At 43.0% G+C, this 13,190-nt stretch overlaps 1 protein-coding gene across 4 annotated transcripts in view; it reads right to left on the bottom strand.

Moving 5' to 3' along the window:
* Positions 1–1,155: 1,155 nt before the first annotated feature.
* The window catches only part of ppfibp2a (PPFIA binding protein 2a), a 35,210-nt gene continuing 23,175 nt past the window's right edge, over positions 1,156–13,190 (bottom strand). For 2 of the 4 annotated variants that reach the window (XM_042061636.1, XM_042061639.1), the window contains 18 exons: positions 12,972–13,033; positions 11,690–11,765; positions 11,238–11,392; positions 10,884–10,948; positions 10,467–10,527; positions 10,140–10,181; positions 9,789–9,924; positions 8,398–8,533; positions 7,759–7,887; positions 7,356–7,506; positions 5,841–5,952; positions 5,467–5,555; positions 5,219–5,341; positions 3,908–4,033; positions 3,461–3,649; positions 3,094–3,279; positions 2,009–2,062; positions 1,156–1,884 (listed from right to left, as the gene is read on the bottom strand). In XM_042061636.1, coding sequence (XP_041917570.1) covers positions 1,864–1,884; positions 2,009–2,062; positions 3,094–3,279; positions 3,461–3,649; positions 3,908–4,033; positions 5,219–5,341; positions 5,467–5,555; positions 5,841–5,952; positions 7,356–7,506; positions 7,759–7,887; positions 8,398–8,533; positions 9,789–9,924; positions 10,140–10,181; positions 10,467–10,527; positions 10,884–10,948; positions 11,238–11,392; positions 11,690–11,765; positions 12,972–13,033 — 1,913 coding nt within the window. In that variant the 3' untranslated portion in view covers positions 1,156–1,863. Of the gene's footprint in view, positions 1,885–2,008; positions 2,063–2,572; positions 3,280–3,460; positions 3,650–3,907; positions 4,034–5,206; positions 5,342–5,466; positions 5,556–5,840; positions 5,953–7,355; positions 7,507–7,758; positions 7,888–8,397; positions 8,534–9,788; positions 9,925–10,139; positions 10,182–10,466; positions 10,528–10,883; positions 10,949–11,237; positions 11,393–11,689; positions 11,766–12,971; positions 13,034–13,190 lie in introns of those variants that run through there. The other 2 variants (XM_042061637.1, XM_042061638.1) reach the window with 2 other exon arrangements.

Here is a 13,190-nt window from a genome sequence, read left to right as displayed (position 1 = left end):
CACTTGTTTTGTTATACTGTAATGATACATTTACTGTATAAGATTTTTTTGGAACAATGAGATCTAAAAGAGCTCTCTTCATAACTACTTTGATTTCATACTGCACTGATTTGATCACTGTATGAACCAACAACAGGGATCTAACTATTTGTAAAATAAATTGAAACAAACTATTGTATAGGATATTAACTGTTCCTCATGCAGTTAGAATTACAAGCAGTTAAAGCCAAGCCTGTACTGTCCAAAGCCTTACCAAATGTTTTAGTATAATGACAGATGTTTTAAACAAGACATTAGGGTACAGAAGCTTATAATTGCAATAAGTTTATAGAGCCCTGCCAGGGAATTTCATTTTGTATAATGTGCAGATGACCATACGACGACAGCTCAGATAGCTGAATTAAGATGCAGGAGGAGTAAAATTGTACTACATCCTATTCTTTTTTCCAAAACGCAAAAGCCCTAAAGCTTGACATGGGGGGAGAGAGAAGTCATAAATACAGGCCGGTGGTCAATGACCCAGAGTTAATGGCGGCGAGCGGGCGGACATGGGAAGTGATTGTTAGCATTAAAAGGAGCTGAGTGTACCCTCCACTAATGGCGACGGAGCGCCGCAGGCGCCAGACGCTCAGCGGCAGCTGACACGGGGGATTTCAGGGCAGTGAGGGCCCGCCGAGCGCCAGCGATACATTTGACTGGGATATTCCCGTAATGTGGAAACGAACGGGCTTTCCTCTCCAGCTCTGGACCCGACACAGCTCTGATCAGCTCTGCTCTGACCTGCCCACATGCACTGTGTGAGAGCAGTACTGCCCCAGAGAGGGAGAGAGAGAGAGGGAGAGAGAGACAGAGAGAGAGGGAGAGAGAGAGAGAGACACTGTGTGAGAGCAGTGCTGCCCCAAAGAGGCAGAGAGGAAGAGAGAGACACAGACAGAGAGACAGAGAGAGAGAGAGAGAGAGAGAGAGAGAGACAGAGAGAGAGATAGAGAGAGAGAGAGAGAGAGAGAGACTGTGTGAGAGCAGTACTGCCCCAGAGAGGGAGAGAGAGAGAGAGAGACACTGACACATACAAATAGAGTGAAATAAAGACAGGGATTGAGAGAAAGAGAGAGAAAGAGAAGAGAGAACAAAGACATTTTTTAAATTGCTCAAACATGCATAGCTCTTTTAAGAGGATATTTATTCAGTCCTCACTTTAACAGTAATTTACATGAAGAGGGTTGGCTTAACATAAACTGTAGGACCAACCTTATCAAATTTCATGGAAATTAGGTGGGAAATTCAAGAGCGAACACTTACACCAACCCTCAAGGCTAACACCAGAGTTCTTATATGCAGTCAGCCTACAGATGAGCAGGACACTGCTCTTGTTCTCAGTGGCTTAAACTGACAAATCATTTTTTTCTATCCACATAACACAAATTTATGGCCATGTCAAAACAAATGAATAGTCTCCACTGGAAACATTGAGTCCTTGGCACTGACAGCTGGATAGTTGAATGGACAAAAAAGTAAATTGTAATGAAGTGATGGGTTTATGTCCCATGTATGGCTTTTTGACTAGGACTATGATCATTTTCCGACATGTATAATCATTATTATTTTAGTATCTCTCACATGCATGGGTTCATTCTGTGTAAACACTTTAATGTTATTCTTCTATTGGACAGCAGAGGGCAGCAATGAAGAGTGGTACAAATGCCGAATACACAGAGTGATTTAGTCCTCATCACTGTATCAGAGGAGGTCTGAAATTGCTGATCAGTTTTTCTATTGATCTCTTGCTTATTTGGTGTTACAGTCATACTGAATATACCTTCTGCTTCTGATTCAACCTTTGTCTGCTCCAGGGTCCCATATGGATCACAGTCGTGTTTCTCTACACTGAAAAACCAAAAGTCAAAATACTGTAGGTCTTCACAGCCACTCTCCTGCATTAATATTTAATACGCTTATCACACAAAGTAAGCTAAAAGGTGGCATCATGTAGTGATACACTGCAACTCACCTTGGCCTCCTCCTCACCCGCTGAACTGATACAACTGATTTCTTCAGTGCACTCCTGTTGAAAGAGTAGTATTGGGAGAATATAGGGACTGTAACATTGTTTTTGCAGGGGAGACTATGTTTGCCTCTGGTCTTTCAAAAAGACATTAGCACTGGCATGGAATGTTCATATACTATTTTCTAGTGTCAACCCTATGGAGTAATGGCAGCTAATAAGCTAAGGCAGCTCGGCAATGAGTGCATACGAAAATTAAATGAGGTAAATTTGCATTACCTTGGATATTCAAAATAGCAGAGTAGTTTGCTATTTTGTAAGCATAACAAAAAAAATGTTGATTGATGCATATTTCAAAATAAAAAAACACCATTCCTGACTGCCAATATAGAATATAAATTGCATAACCTTTAATTAATTAGTTAAACAATCAATTGCCAACACTGATCTCCTCTGAAACTTGTTTTGCATTTGTGATATGAGCTAACAAAACAGCTTCCTTGTTTCTTTGTCATTTAAATAATAATGCAGTTCAAAGCAAAGCAGCAGATGTTTTGTGAAACAGGTTTGTTACAGGTAGCATACTTTAATTAGGCTAAAGAGGTGAGCTGGACAGCATAATAATGACACACAGATATTAGCAGGTCAAAGGGAGTACACCATAAGCAGGAGGAATGCAACAACGATTTCTAGAGTCATTTCTTCAGCATGCCCAGGAAAATCACATTTTTAACACATCCGCTTTAGGCTCTGTAACATCCCAATCAATCACACATGAATGACATGAACGTTAATATTCAAACAGAGACACCATTTACAACTTGAGTGATTTTTGTGCACACCACGCATTTTAAAAAAAAAAATCACAACATTGTTAAAAGTCCATTTTGATTTGTATCTTTCCTCCGTCCATTTAACCCCCGCCGGAATCACCATTACCTAAGTCCAAGTCAATCAACTGACCCGATTAGCACCCTGATTGCAACCACAGTGCGTCCCAAAAGGTGAAGGGGGTAGGCGGGGTTAATGGCCATATGTAAGCACAGCGTTATGGGCCGAGAGTGGGAGACAGATCAGCAGCGAGATCCAACCTGCTCCATCCGGTCCGAGTCTCTGTCCAGCACAGGGCTGAGTCCCCTGAGGCCGGCGTAGGGCCTGAGGGGGGAACCGTTGAGAGAGGAGGGGGAGCTGGTGTCTATGGGGCAGATGTAGTCCGCCGAGTCGTCCGGTCGCCTCTTACGCAGGTGACTGAAGTGCGTAAAACCCAGCTTCTTTGGCTGGCGTGGACGGACAGAAACACAGACGACGCCGATTTACGGATGATGATATTTTGTCGGTTAAAGTTATTTCAAATTCAAATCATGACCAAAATAAAATTATGAAACTAAGCCTACTGAAGCAGCCATATTTTCCTTTTCCCTCAGCCCCTAACACACATAGAATTATCTTCATCCTTACCCTGACTTTGGCTGTGGTGGTGAGAGGCGTATGCCCCGTGGCGTTGGCGTATTCCCTCTTCTCCTGCTGGGCCTGCGCCCCCACCAGAGCGGAGAAGTTGGTGGTCAGGTGGCGCCGCAGCAGCGTCTTCTGCGGGGGGATGTTGAGCAGCATGGCCAAGGTGTCCGAGCTGAAGCGCGGCTCCAGGATCTGAGGAAGGCCCAATTCAGCACAGGCTCGTTAAGACAAACATCAAACGGTTTTCATTCGCCTTATCAAGTGGTCATCAGATGTAGGGCGGAGTAAGACCACTGCGGTGTTCAAGAGTTTCTTTGAAGAACGCACAATTATTAATGCTAATGCTATAATGCACATAATTAATGCTAGTTTCTGTGTCTGTGATAGGATAGAGAATTTTAATTGCTTTCATCTGGGTTAGTTGCGATGGGTAAACTACAGCAAACTCACAATGAGGCCTCCATGGACACCACTGCCCCTCAGATTGGGCGCATATTCAGCCAGGTCCACTGAGCGCAGCCACTCCATCACACGGTGGTTGGACCACTGCACCACCTCCGAGGGAGAGGCCTTGTTCTGAGAGAACAGAGAATAATATAAAAAAAAAAACGATTCTCAAAATCACCGGTCCTTCCAGGGTCACCTTAAGGTCAGGGTTAGTTGAAAGCAGAACCACACTGGTAGATATTCAATAAACTACAAGTGATTTACTGACCGCTTCTAGAGTGTCTGAAACAGACTTAGCTTCCCAAAGAATGTTTAGTTGAACTAACAATAGATTTTAGCTTGTGTCAATATTTCCTGTCCACTGGTATGGTAGTTGTTCCCGAGTCTTGCTGAAAGAGATACAATAGAACAATAGAAAGAAAGGGGAGGTGCGAGTAGCATAGAAGACCATCGTTCATATAGTTCCTATTTTAGACACTATTTCTTTAATTAATGTTCACAGTGCTGGTGTTTTAATCCTGTTACATATTTTTTTGCTCTTTGATCTTTTGATAAATCGCCTTGAATATTTTCATTAGAGCTAGCCAAAAAGATTACATCACTGTTGCATAAAACATCCTGCATAATGTGTACGGCTCCATTGTACTAGCACATGCATCATGCATCACGCATATAGAGCAGGAATGACATAATATCGGAAGACTGGCCATGTTTAGTTAGAGGCTTTCTCTTTCAATTTACTCCTGCTACTCTGATATTTTCCAACCGCAACTGATTAAAACCTTATGATTTCAGTTCAACACAGGCTAACTCAACACAGGCTAACTCAACACAGGCTAACTCAACCAGGAGGTGGAGATGGAGGAAAATATCTGTATAATCGGTTTGCAAACAACAAGTCTATTGTATACGTCTGGCTGTGTTAATATGAGGAAGCCGCAGTGAACATTCATTCCCTAATTTGGCACAAAAACCCATCCAAGACTTCCAAAGCATCGTACAAGTGAAATTAACTTCAGTACATACAGTTGATTCAGAAAACAATTTGGATGTAAATGCCCTCCAGTGTTTAGTGTCACTTAGAAATCCATTCAACTCCATTATAGACAGAATACCAGCTGAGATAAGTTGCATTGTTTTTTTAATCAGGGCAGTAGTTTTCAGATTACATTATGTGAAATTTCTAAGTGACCCCAAACTTTTGAACGGCAGTGTATATCATAGAAGTGACTTCGCCAAACAATGAAATAGGAATTTAAGGTTAGAGCCACCCATTGGGTGAATTCTTCCGCTGTGACCTACCCATAGGCTCACCTCGTCGCCCGGTCTGCGCCTCAGGCAGTGGGGGTTGAACTTGTTGGCATGGAGCACGTGGATGGCACACTTGATGCTGAGGTGATGGAGCTGACTAGTGACTTTCAGGAACAGAAGGTCGTTCTGAACCAAGGACAAGACGAGAAGGGAAATGTCACTGTGACAGAGGTGAACTGTGAGGTGACTGACTTATTCTCTTTACATAAGTGTCAACAGCCAAGGGTGATTCAACTATTGTGTGGCCTCACCACTGTCAGGTACTGAAGCATCCTGCCATCCACGCGAGCTTCATGGAACTGGTCTTTATACTGAGGCAAGCCAATGTCATCCAGCCACCCTGAGATGGAATAGACACACTCACAGTCAACATCATGCAGGGCACCAACTGTAGTTTTGAGCTTATGCAACTTGTGCTAGAATGCAAATGGGTGTTTAATAGGCTTCTGATGTGCTGGGGTTTTCCCCATGCTTAAACTTGTCATCTGAGCATCTGAACAATGGCATTCATATACACAGTGCCCTCTAGAAACAGGGTTGGAAGTGTTGTAGTAACTCATCTTAACCTTGTGGATGTGTCTATTTACAATGATGGCGGTGATTACTGAACTGAGATAAAACCTACTTGTGACCCAGATATGGTCCAGTTCGGAGGACTTCTCCATGGTTTTGTTGCTGAAGGACCTTATAGCCAGCTGGAGCTTCTTCCTGTGCAGTGGGTGCTTAATGCCCATCTCCTGTGGATATGATATCACCGCAAGGTCAGCATCCTGATTTAAAGGGGGACACTACTGAAATACATGGTGAGCCGTTGCCAGCGTTTAAAAATGGCCATGGCATGGATGCATTGCGTGCATCAAAAAAATAACACAAAATAAATGTGATACTTGTCAGCATGTGACAGTGTGATGGTTATGAGTTTGACATGGTAGGCGTCTGATGCACTCATCTTGTATCTCAAAAAGGTCGGTTATGAGACCCATCACCCATACAAATGGCTCTATCAGTAGACGAACATAGTGTAACCTCGAGCTCCTGACATAGTTTTACACTTCTGGTAGGGTTATATTAGTTTTATGCTACACTGAGCTGTGTGCTTGAACTCGGAGCAAAGGGTTGAACTCTAATAAGAAACACCATACGACAGTACAACTGCTAAAAAAGGCAAAGTAACATCAAGGTCTAACTGTATCTAACTATAAATCAAGGAGTGTCTATATGTCTGTCTGACTGTCTGTCTGTCTGGTCTTTGCATATCTCCAGACTGTTCATCCAGCCAACTTCACACTTGGTGGAAGTAATGACCCGAGCCAGTGCAATGCCATGTACTGTATAAAGCTGTTTGGATGTGAAATGCTAAAGGTATCATTTAAAGACTACATTTAGTGTATCTTTGGACAAGAGACTGCAACTAAAAACAAGACCACTGTATACTGTACACCTGCTTAATACATCTGTATTACTGCAGTGCAATAATGTGATTTCCATGTTTTTCACTCACAGAACATTTAGTATATCTTGACCTTATATCTTGACAATATGACAACACACACTGCAGCCATGAAAACATCAGATCTTGACTTCTCTGATATGGCTAATGCCAGATGCAGTGTACCTGCAGGTGTGTTTTGCTTGGGCACGGTACTAGAGTTTTCAATACAGACTGATACAACATCAATGCCATACTGACTGTAGAGCACTGCCTTTTCAAAGACAACCGTCAACAACATGTGGTCTATCTGTGAACACTGCTCTTACATTAAAGCAGGGATCACATTGGAAGCGGCAGCAGTAAAGCGTAACGCTCAGACCATAATAAGTTCTATTTTGTTCCTAACTTAGACAAATGTTCTGTGTTCTATTGCCTAAACTGACAATTGATGAGCCTTGCTTACGCTTTGAAAGTTGAACCAAGTTCAACGCTCAAATTGTTTGACACTAGTGTAGTGCTGCCGCTCCAACTGTTCCGCTGCCGAACCATAGCGAAAAATAGGATCTAGGACCAGTGGCATCTGCCGCTTGCCACTGGTGAAGGCGATCCCTTTGTAAGCGATACTGTTTAGTTATGTTTCTATACAGCCTGCCCTACATTAACAAAACTGAATGAAATTAGTGAAAAACATGCATGGTGATGCTTCACCTTCTCCATGTCCTGAGGGGTGGCGGAGAGGAGGGTCTGTCCACTCTCTACCCACTGCCTGGTGAGGTTCACATAGTGGCCCAGACCATACTCCTCTAGCCAACCACACACTTGCTCTTTGGTCCACTTCGCAAAGGGTGTGTTTTTGTCCCTGATGGATAAAAAAATATTTTTTTTTCAGGTCTACAGAAAAATTATACAGAAGAAGTCATACAAAAGGTACACAAATCTAGGTCTAGGATGCAAATGTCCTACTGTTTAACTAATATTCCTACCAGTCAATTATTTAATTGATCAGTTATGAGTCCTGGATCACACTGGGGATGATATTCCCTGCCTGAGTCTGAACTCTATTCCTATAGATAAGGACAGTGAGAAGTGTCTGAGTGACAGGTCTTCGTACCGGACTGAGCTGCCCGAGTCAGGAGTGCGGGCCAGGCGAGGGCCGGCCGTGGCTCGCAGTCCTCCCCTGCGGAACTCCGACGGCTCCAGGTCAACCCCATTCAGGCCCCCCGACTGCGTCCTCCTAATTCTGTCAACACATATGAGATATATATCTAGATATGATTCAACCAGATGTGAGACATTCATCTAGATATGATTCAACCAGATGTGAGATATTCATCTAGATATGATTCAACCAGATGTGTGAGACATTCATCTAGATATGATTCAACCAGATGTGTGAGACATTTATCTAGATATGATTCAACCAGATGTGAGTCATTCATCCAGATTTGAGACATTCAACCAGAGATATTTCAAAAATACCAGAACCAGACAAAACAAATGGCATGTTTCATGTCATCTGTATGTGCACATTATGCATGTAGGCCAATAGTCCATATAATTCATCATAGCAGTGCTCTTTAGCTAATATTTATCTACGAGATCAGAGAAAAGTGAGCAGGAATTGCATATCTTTCAGGGTTTTGCACTGTCTAACAAACTGACAAAAGTGTCAGTGTAATTTCATGCTTCATATCCATGCATATCAAGTTTGTTGGAATCTTGGAAAAAAAAAAAAGAAAGGCCTACTCACTTTCCCCATATTTTTCGGATACTTTTGGTGTTCTTGACATTTTCCTGGGACACAGGGGACTGCTGTCCCGAGTCTGCCCCTGAGGACATGGGCGAGACGTCCGAGGATGTCGTCTCCTCCATTTTCTCACCTTTCCCTGCACACAGAACACGCTCCCCGACATCAGCGCTCCAGTTACAACGCCAAATCAATCACATCTGGAACGGGAACTACTAGAGTTTGACTGTTTTAGCAGGCTTTATGAACAAGTGAGCATGCACCATTCAAAAGCAAACCCACCAATACCAAAGAAGTCTTGTCTTCCTAGATTTCCAAGGTGGGCAATTGAGTAATCAGAGAAGAAATAGTCATTATCCTGTTAAAGCAAGCTCCCTTCTTGCTATTACATAGTAAAAATTCAATAAATCAAACCAAAACACCACAGCATTTGCTTTGGTCAGAGGCCCACTGCAGTGCTGCTTTCTCTTTCATGACTGAAATTGTAATTATTACTTCTAAACCATGTGGAAGTGGCGCATATCAAACAGCAGATTTGTTAGTGGGCTTAGAAGTGCTTGATCCTAGTAGTCTCCAGAAGTGCCCTTCTGAGCGCAGTCATTCATGCTGCCCTCGTCCGCATCGTATGGCAGCGGTTAGGGCCTCAAAGGCTGCTTCCCTTGCGGGTCCACTTCAAATCGGAGCCCCACAGCTGGGCGGACTCTGAGGGCCACATGAGCCGGCCACATGAGTGAGCGAGCGAGCGAGCGAGAGAGGGAGAGAGGGAGCAGCAGTCAGGTCTGGCCTGGCCCTATTAGACCAGATCAAAGGCTGCTGGGGTTGGTTGTGATCAGAGGGCAGCGTGGTGTTTTACTTCTTTTTTTTTTTTTTTTTTTGTCCTCCACCCTGCGGGAAACCGAGAGGCCAGGAATAGACTGGGCGTGTGTGTGTGTGTGTGTGTGTTTTTTTTTTTTAGGAAAGAGAGAGAGAGAACGCGAGGTACCTAAAGCAGGAGCACTTGCACTCCTGCAAAGGTCTTCAGTCGGCAGCAAAATGAGAAGCGAAAGGAACACATACACAATTGCGCAAAACACGCATGCACGCACACACACACACACGCGCAGAAAGGAGAAGAGAGCAGAAAAGTGAGAATTATTGTATTAAGAAATGACAGGCAGTATGTGTTAGCACATGCAGATGAGGTTTTACAGGGAAGAAAATAATACCAAAGTGACCCATAACTCATTTTCACACACAGCTCTTCTGCTTCAGAGATTTTTAAAGGTTTTGAAGATAAAAATGTATTTCTATAGTCTTAAAAAGCAGTTTGAGAAAAACATACACGATATTCACCATAACATATTACAGTAAGAACACTCATTAGGAAGCATCAGTGGGGTTGCGTGTGTGCATACTTAGGCTGAAGTCTCCATCCTCGCTCTCTTCCGGTGACTTCTGAGCTGAAGTGTCACTGCCTTCACTCTCTCTGTTCTGCTCCACCAGAGACAGTTTCCCTGGCAACGTCTGGCTCTTGTTGTCTGCTGGTCGAACCTGAGCCATTACAAAATATCAAGTGGTCAGGCTCTATTGCGCAATTTGCATAAAACCAGAAGTATCTAATTTATGAGAGGTGATCAGTAGTAGTAGTCAGAAGTGTGTGGTGTAAGCAACAGCGATGAAATATTAATGAGAGGGAAACAAATTATTTGTATTGGTTGGTATTTATTTGTTTCAGGTCAAATAAAATTAGGAGACAATTTCAATACCTCAGCTGACACTACAGGTTCTACTGATGCTCCAGTTACTTGCTATAAGATAGAAAATCAAAATAATCAGGACAGAAAAAGATCACAAGAAGAAAGAGTCCATTAAAATATTGGATTGAGAATGTTTAAGTTATATATTGTAAGGTGTAGATATGAAGGATAAGCACAAATATGTTAGCATTTACTCTGATGAACATGCATTTTTTAGCCGCTGACAAAGGGGACAGACAGATATTTCAGAGGTACTGTAGGTGACATATATTTTGAGGCTTTTGAGCCCACAAAATTGTTTACACTAGAAAATGGACTGTGGCTCTTGGTACAAACTACCTTCCCAAGCCCGCTCTGCAAATCTTCCATACTAGACGACATCAGTCTCGGTTGAGACCTACAACAAAAATAAAAACACCAGCGTTGCTAAACAGCTACCTTTGTTCAAGTCTATTTCTGTCATACAAAAATATTATGGCAATCAGGCTTCTGAAGAGTGTGTCTGTTCCTTTACAATTGCTGTTATTATGTGGGTAATTTCAACAGGTAATTGCTCTGCCTGACATTCTCACACTTTGAATATTTCTGAAAGTACAGAATGGCCTTGGCTCTCTCCCTTTCACTTCCTTTATGGCGTGCAGAGAGGGACGTTCACAACGTACAGATGTTCTCAGGTTATTACAAAGTGTGACTGATTTCCAACTCATCTTGCACTTGGGAGACTCATCACCGTAGAAACAAAGCAGTTCGTACCTGGATTCCGCTTCTCTTTGACTGGCCAGAGGAGACGTGAGAATGGGAGAGGACCCACTGGAGGACTGTAAAAACAATGCTGAGATATTTCAACAGATGCATAAAAAGCAAAAACCTTCTCCTCAAAGCATCAGGGAAATTAACATCCTTCACCCAAAGTTATGCTATTCTGTGTTATAATTTTACATTTACTTCCTAGATAAGTATTACATGTACACACACACACACACACACACACACACAGAGACAGACAGACAGACACACAGAGAGAGACAGACACACAGAGACAGAGACACAGACAGACAGACAGACAGACAGACACACACACACACACACACACACACACATACACACCTCTGAGTGGGTTTTCAGGGAGAGCGCCCTCATCCTCACATCCCCGTTCATGCGCCCGTCCTCACTGCAGCCGGTCAGAGCTCGCTCTCTGGACACTGGACCATCAACAGGACAAAACAAAGGCAGTGACCGAGGCTGTACGCTTTCTCCATTGCCTTGTACAGAAATAATAACTCAATGGCAAGGCAAGGCAATACAAAGCAATTGCAGAAAACCATTTAGGGATGTCACAAAATAAATAATGTGCGTCACAAACTTCAGTCTCCCATATCTCCCATAGTGTTAATGTTAGAAAACATGGGCATTGGGGTTGTATGGGGTAAGAATAGATATGCTTTATGTATGTAGGAACAATTAAGACCCTTTTGGAGACAACAAACTTGACAAAGAAAAATGTTTGTGTTACAGCAGAGCCTTTATGAGCTGATCACTTCCAGGAGTAACTGCATTACCTGGTACACTGGCTGAAGTGTCTCGGAACTGTCTGCACTGGCTCAACAGGATGGTAAGCTCCTCGATTCGCCTATCCTGAATGGCACACCCATACACACACACACACACACACACACACACACACACACCAGTTAAAACATTTCCAGGCATACTGTATCCTTAAGCCTAGTGTGTGTTTTCTCAGGTGGCTTTTAAAAACATCCTTCCAGCTAACAGGCTGTGATATGTGTTACATGACGGATACATGGCACTGGAAGAAGATCAAGCCTGACAGGAACCGAGAGGGAAATCTGAGCTATGGCATCCGTTCAAAAGCCTGTCCGTACATCTGTGTGTGTGTGTGTGTGTGTGTGTGTGTGTGTGTGTGTGTGTGTGTGTGTGTGTGTGTGTCTTTGCATGTGTGTGTATTTGACTGGATGTCGGTATATATTGATGCATTGCCCCGGCTTTGGTACCCGCCACGTTTCGTTTCACCGTAACTCCATTAGGTGGGTTTGGCATGGCACGACGTGTCTAAGTGAGGCGGGATGTGGAAATGGCTCTGGCTGAGGCCGTACAGTATAAATAAGCACTCGTGCGTCTCCCCAGAGGCCCCACACCAACACAGGGAGAGCACACACGAGAACAAAGGCCCCTGTGTGTTTTAAACATGGAGCCCTCCTGGCCCTGTGAGGACTTATGAAGGCAGACACAGTGGGGACAGGTAGTGTTTACAAGCACATGAGGGCTCCACATTAACCCTTAAAGGTGTAGGTTTTTGAACGTTCTAAGTTCCGCAACAATTGAAAGTTCTAAAATTCTATGTTGAATTCAATGAACCCAGATATTCTTTAGAATGTTAATTTCCCAACATTCCCGTCACACCGGTGTGACGGTACTCCTTTAAGGGTTAAATGTGTATGAGGTGGAGGAGTCATTTGCTACTTGTATGAATAGCTAAGAGGGCAAAATCTACATGGCTGGTTTGGATGTAAATATCCAGATCAACTGAATTATTTAGTGAAACATATGTGCCATTCCAAACCACCTCTTGGTTGTTAATGCCTTGGTTTGTATCTTGACGGTAATTGTTTGAATGTGCTTCATGAATGTATGCATAGGGTCTTTGAGAAATTAATATTATGTGCCAGTGTAAAACATACAGTTTTCATGTGCTTTGCAGCCATATGGAAATACACAGTATATTTTAAACAAAATGTACAGAACATTTGAATATAGCAATAAGTGGCAATTTCTTTGGCTACATGCATAAATGTGTGAAGTCCCCGCCCCTGCACTAACCTTTTCATCGTTTGCTGCAAGCAGTGACTCCATTCCTGATCTTAACCGCTGCAACTCCTGGTCTGTTAACAGATATGTCTTCCATTAAAAAATAAGGACACATGAGCTTATTTATAATGTGTATTAGGGGAACACACACACACACACACACACACGCGCACACACACACACACACACACACAAACAAACAAACAAACAGTCCCAATGCATGTATAAAAA

This window comes from Alosa sapidissima, chromosome 14, assembly GCF_018492685.1.
Source record: "Alosa sapidissima isolate fAloSap1 chromosome 14, fAloSap1.pri, whole genome shotgun sequence".
Taxonomy (NCBI): domain Eukaryota; kingdom Metazoa; phylum Chordata; class Actinopteri; order Clupeiformes; family Clupeidae; genus Alosa; species Alosa sapidissima.
Note: the sequence above shows the minus strand (reverse complement) of the source record. Positions and strands in the feature narration are given on the sequence as shown.